At 50.1% G+C, this 6,043-nt stretch overlaps 3 protein-coding genes across 3 annotated transcripts; 2 read left to right on the forward strand and 1 right to left on the reverse strand.

Moving 5' to 3' along the window:
- The first annotated feature begins 507 nt into the window (after positions 1-507).
- LOC111065059 lies at positions 508-1,284 on the forward strand. The gene is made up of 2 exons (XM_022353024.2): positions 508-618; positions 687-1,284. The coding sequence occupies exons 1-2, from the start codon at positions 556-558 to the stop codon at positions 1,254-1,256; spliced, it is 633 nt and encodes a 210-aa protein (XP_022208716.2). The 5' UTR covers positions 508-555; the 3' UTR covers positions 1,257-1,284.
- An 817-nt stretch (positions 1,285-2,101) lies between these two features.
- Positions 2,102-2,907, reverse strand: LOC111065076. The gene is made up of 2 exons (XM_022353043.2): positions 2,815-2,907; positions 2,102-2,740 (listed from the first exon to the last, which is right to left on the reverse strand). The coding sequence occupies exons 1-2, from the start codon at positions 2,854-2,856 to the stop codon at positions 2,198-2,200; spliced, it is 585 nt and encodes a 194-aa protein (XP_022208735.2). The 5' UTR covers positions 2,857-2,907; the 3' UTR covers positions 2,102-2,197.
- A 547-nt stretch (positions 2,908-3,454) lies between these two features.
- LOC111065053 (folylpolyglutamate synthase, mitochondrial) lies at positions 3,455-5,796 on the forward strand. The gene is made up of 2 exons (XM_022353014.2): positions 3,455-3,775; positions 3,843-5,796. The coding sequence occupies exons 1-2, from the start codon at positions 3,586-3,588 to the stop codon at positions 5,726-5,728; spliced, it is 2,076 nt and encodes a 691-aa protein (XP_022208706.2). The 5' UTR covers positions 3,455-3,585; the 3' UTR covers positions 5,729-5,796.
- The last annotated feature ends 247 nt before the right edge of the window (positions 5,797-6,043 follow it).

Below are 6,043 nucleotides of genomic sequence, written 5' to 3' on the forward strand. Positions count from 1 at the left end.
TTCGTAAATTAAATCGAAAGCAGTAGCATGCTATAATGTGCGGGTGCAGCAACGGGCTACCGGAGATAAGAGTGGATCCCTCCAATCATTATGTGTGCGGTGGGAGTTTTCTTTATCAGGGCGAATCGATCTAGAGGTGGAAAAGATCGAACTATAATAGGAATGTGTGTTTGGCACTATCTGAAGAGGAGATTAGACCCCACCAACACCGCCAAGGGACTTCTGTTTTTGTCTTTCTTTTGTGTCTTGTGTCTCCATGCTGCATAAATAATGCGAAATTAGTTTCGGACTTTGGGTGGCTTAATTAAACGTCTTCGGGGAGCCAGCTAACTGCGAGCACTGTACATATCAATGGCATATTAACTTACGAAAATATCTGTACAAATGGGCATAGATAGATCGACACTTCACCCGTGGACACTCCACCCGTACCCGTACCCGTACCCGTAGCAGGTGATAGCCCTGATATGGGAGAGTACTGCCCTACTCAGCGGTCTATATAAACAAACCCCCCGGTCCGGGCAGCCAACACTCGTCTGTGAATCGTCGAGCAATATGAAAGCCATCACACTCTGCCTCTTGGTGCTGGTCTCGGCCAGCTGCCTGCTGACCACTCCCGTAAGTTTCCACCTCCAAATGCAATCCAAACTGGGGCTAAACTAAAGCGCCCTTGAATCCCTTTGCAGGCCAATGCTGTCGGCTCGAGCGAGAGCTTGGACTTTTATTTCGAGATTGAACAGCTGCTGGCCGATCTTGATGGCGATCTCGATGCCGACTACATGGGTGTGGCCGAGCTGGGCTTCATCCGTTCCTGCCGTGCCATTCTGCGTAAAGCCTTGAAGGGCATTCGCGGCACCAACTGCATCCTCAAGGAGACTTTGGCCATGCTGACTGCCTGCACCACCTACGTCGATGCCATCGATAGCTGCGGCGTGGCCGTGCCCAAGGATGTGGCCAAGATTGTGAAAAACGTCAAGGCCATGATCGAAATCTGCAACAGCATCATTCACCTGCACTCTCAGCTGTGCGCCACCGAAGACACCACCACCACCGGCACCGGCACCACCTCCCGCAAGTGTTGCTTCAGGCTGTTCAAGGCCAGCATGTCGCTGGTCAGGAAGATCAACGTCACCCTCAAGCTGATCTCCAAGCTGCCCGCCGACACCAACTCCTGCTTCGTGGGCGCCACCAACACCGTGAAGGATGCCTGCAACGACTACATGCCCAACATCAATGACTGCATTGATTCCATGTGAACACTTTAAATAAAACCTCACAAAAATATACAAAGATCAAATTTTAAGTTCCTTGAACCCTTAGTGGGCTGTGCAGGAAAGAGGATTCTTTTGTGCTCTTCTGCGCGCATGAAATTCACTTCGCTGCCTGATATTATAGCTATTACAGCTAGGACTACGAAGTAGAGAAGAATGCATATTTCCATTAGCCAACTGAGACAATTTCTGTACTCTCTGTTTGCCAGACATCTGATGCAACGTGCTCTTCATATATTTATAATAAAAATATTTAATATATACTCGAACATATTAAGTGTGCCTTGCGAGCCTTATAAATTATCTAATGAAAAATGCACTTCAACTAAAGCTCTTTGTGGACTTGAGTGCCAGATGGACAATCGGACAGATAAGAAATAATTTTGAGTTAAGCACCAAATCGCAGCAAAAAATATTTGATGCCTGCCGACCAGATAGCAAAGACAATGAAAACAATGGTGAGCTTCTGTCGTTGATTATAATACTGGTACATATACATATACACATACATATTTATGTATATTGTAATGTATGTAAAATACTTGCACAAAGAAACACTGAAAAAATAAAATGCACAATTTTTGCTTGGTAAATTGTGAATAAAATGTTGTTTAAATAATTATTTAGCACCCACAATATGGGCACACAATGTACAAGTAAATGTACCTGTACCTATACCTATACAGCAGTGCTCGGCACGCAGACACTCACATGTTTCTTGCTGCTCTGCTGCTGCGGGCAGCCGAGCCGAGCTACCCGAAGTTTTTACGCTGCGCTGTCCGTGCATATGACGCTGCCGGTCCCTGCTATATAGTGATATACAATATGGCTTTGTGGTCAGCACAGATTTTATTTGTATTGCTTCAAGAATGGTGTACGACGTAGTACGTACACTCGATGGATAGACAATGGATGACTAAGTCTGTCTAAGTGGTCAGCTTGGAACAGTCGGCAATGTTCTGGGGGAACTCTGTGTAGTAGTTGGTCAGGGTGTTGACCGCATCGACGATGCAGGAGCCAGCATTGGGAGCAGTGTGTGGCAGCCTTTTGGCCAAAACGACGACGTGCGCCACCTGTTTCCTGAGCACCCACACTTCGTGGAGAGTCTTCACGGTGCAGCTGTGTGTAATCTTCTGGTCAGCGTCCTCGGCCGAGGCACAGATAGTTGACTTGAAGTTGATGATATTGTTGGCGGTCTTGATAATCTCGATGTTGGCATGCAAAAGGTCGGTCACATCCTTGCTGGCCGTGGTGCCGCAGAGGACAACGTCGCTGCTGAACTGCGTGGCGCTGTCCTTGATGCCTACCACCCACTTGAGGATGCAGTTGATGCCCTTCACAGTGCGCAGAGTCTTGCGAAGGACACCCAGGGCGCCAAAGGGCTCGAAATCGACCAAACCGTCTTCGGTCACATCGTACAGCTCCGGTGACATAATATCATTGGAGATGGGCTGCACGAAGGCATTGACCTGCACACAGTTTGGATTCCACAATTAATTAATTATTTTAATTTTAATTACTTTTGTCCCATAATATGACTTACGCCGAGTAGGCACAGGGCCAGGAAAAAGAGGGTGAACTTCATTGTCGGTTTCGATGCGTTAAACAAACTATGCCGACTGCCTCAGCTGCCGGTCTTTTTATATGGGTTTCTACCCATACCCATTGCACTGGGCATTGATAAGGGAAATCGTACCAAATTAATCTTATTGGGCACATAGAATGCTAATTTATATTTCCACTTATTGATGGACTCGAAATATTTAAAGCGAAGAGCTGCGCTGCAGATAGTGCGTATCAGTATATCCGCGTATCAGTTTGAAACCTTTCCCTCTATCCGCCAGTCCAGGCGGCGATGCCCCCACGTCTAACGGAAGTACGAATCTACTGAACAGATACTAGCATAACACTAGGCTGGTCCACGGTGAGCTTTGCAGATACTGCAGCATACCCTTCGGCGGTAGTCCGATATTGTTGCCAAAATCGATATTGGGATGGTCTACAAAGAGAACGTGAGACAATATTTCAACGAGATTTACTGTCATTAATTCTCGCATTTGCATTCAGCAAGTGCAAAGAAAATCACACTATCGTCGAACTATTTCCATACATTTTATCCATATTTTACCCCACCCCACTCTGGCCTGTCTTTATCTGTCAAGCTATTACATTGCCTGACTTGTGGCTCCGACATACATCAGTTACTAAACATTCTTCCAAGTGAAAGGCTTAAATTATTTTGAGATTTTCCGAGCTACAATACAAAAACCTTAATCAGACCGCAGCTGGAAAGGTATCTAACAAAATAGAAACGATGCTTTCGATGATAATGTCGGGGGCTCGTCGCCCGGGTCTGACTGTCTGGAAGGGCACTACTCGCACTGGCAGCAATAAATTCTTTAAAAAGGGCTTAAAGCCCAATGAGGAACCAGAGCCGGAGTCTTTGAAAAAGCAGAAACACACAGAAAATACACATTACCCATCATCGGGTGTGAAAAAGACAGGTATTGCTGCTCGCTCCTCGCTCCCTCCTTTTTGGCCAAGCCAATTAATATTCCTTGTTGCCTGCAGCCGCTACAGCGCCCAGCTTTTCCGACCAGCGGGCCAAGTGGACCAAATATTCAGCCGAAATGCAGCTGAAGGCAAAGCTGGCAGCCCAGGGCGTTGTGAAGCCGGCCAATCCGAATCCCCCAGTAGTCGTTGGCCAGAACAAGAAGCCGACTGACGGACAATCCAACTGGCAGCAGTCGATGCCAAGCAAGGGCAATGCGGTGGGCGATGCGGGGCTCGGCTCCTCAGCCGAGGAACAGCGCAAATCCTGGATGAATCGCATGCACGGCTCACAGAAGAATCAGGCGCAGCTCCTCAAGGACTTGAGTGCCAAGCAGCAGGCGGGTCGTGATCTGCAAATGAAAAAGAAACAGGAGATCAACAAAATGGAGTCCGAGTTCAAGGCAGTGGGACCCAATCAGTCGGCCGCCGTCGCCGAGGCCGAAGAACTGGACGAGAAGTCGCCCGAGCGTTTGGCCTACCTGGAGGCCGTACGCCAGCTGAACATTTATCAGGCCTTCGAGCCGGTGACCGGTCGCATGCGATCCAAGGTGAGCAAGTTTCAGGTGGATCCGGTCATAGAGCACACCCTGGCGCTGCTGAGCAAGGTGGGTGTATCCAAGGAGCAGTTGGAGAGCATTCCAGTCATTCAGGTAGCCGGGTCCAAGGGCAAGGGCACCACCTGTGTCATTGTGCACAACATCCTGATGGCGCATGGCATCAAGACCGGCCTACTGTGCGCCCCGCACCTCTTTTATTCGCGCGAGCGGATCCGCATCAATGGCGAGCCACTGACTGAGGTGCAGTTCACGGAGCTAACCGGCAAGTTCTATCCGAAGCTAGCTGAAATGGATCCCACGCCGGCTCACAGCCAAATCCTGACGGCCATGGCCTGTCTGGCGTTCCGCGAGGCCAATGTGGATGTTGCCATTGTGGAGGTGGGCCTGGGCGGCGCCAGCGATTGCACCAACGTCACGCTGCATGCCAAGACCATCGGCATCAGCACTCTGGGCTGGGAGCAGGGCTCCAATCTGAGCGAGTCCATGCGCGACATTGCCTGGGCCAAGGGCGAAATCATGAAGCCCTCGGCCACCATCTTCACAAATGTCAGCCAACCGGAGTGCCGCGAGGTCCTCGCCCAGAAGGCCAAACAGATGGGCGCCAAGCTGCACTCTGTGCCAACATTCAACGCGCTGACCGAAGGCAATCCCAGCCACAAGCGTTTCCTCACCAAGGCCAACCAGTCCGTAAAGTTGAACGCCTCGCTGGGCACCCAGCTGGCCTACGACTACCTCAGACGCCACAAGCCCGAGTTTGCGGTGGGACTGGAGCCCAAGACGACGCAGCTAACCGAGGCGGCCATGCGCGGCCTTGAGACCTTTGAGTCGGTGGGACACTTCGATATCATCAAGCATGACATGTACAATGTCTACTTGGACAGTGCCGATTCGATCGAATCGATGATGGTCTGCCGCGAGTGGTTCTACACCCTCACCCGCGCCCACCGCGCCACCAAGATCCTGCTGTACAACAAGACCAGCGACTTCAATGCCAAAGACCTGCTCACCATTCTCCGCTTCAATGTGAACTTTGACGAGGCATTCTTTGTGCCCTGTCCCAATTTCTTTGAGGGCGAAATATTGCCCGAGGAGGAGTGGCGCGGCATGGAGGAGCTGCAGCGAGCCAAGCGCAATGCCCGCACCTGGCGCGGCCTGTGCGAGGAGACCGGCAAGAAGGACTCGTCGCATATTACCGTCTCCGTCAATGCGTTCTTTGACCAGGTGCAAAGCAAATACGGACAGCAGCAGTACGGCATGAAGCGTGAAGTCGATGTGCTGGTGACGGGCTCCCGACCCTTGGTGGCAGCTACCATTACGCTGCTCAACAAAATGCGTGGCCTCCACTGAAACCGGGAAAGATGTCGTTTATATTTTATGCATTTATCGAATATTAAATATATATTTTGGTATATCCCATCCCACTCCCACTCCCATCAAGTTATCCGCTGGACACCTGTCCAGCTGCCTGTCTCTGATTGTTGGTTGCCCTCCAATGTCAGCGGCCACGTGAGAACTGATAAGAATCAGATAAGCTTTCCGATAATACTAGTAGAGCATCGAGGGTCCGAAATACTACGAGCATGTACCTAGAATGCGAAACCTCAGTGGATTGCCAGTCGATTATGGGCTGGAGTTTTCTTATCGGTTTGCTTTTGCGACGGA

This window comes from Drosophila obscura, unplaced genomic scaffold (assembly GCF_018151105.1).
Source record: "Drosophila obscura isolate BZ-5 IFL unplaced genomic scaffold, ASM1815110v1 contig_73, whole genome shotgun sequence".
NCBI classification, from domain to species: domain Eukaryota; kingdom Metazoa; phylum Arthropoda; class Insecta; order Diptera; family Drosophilidae; genus Drosophila; species Drosophila obscura.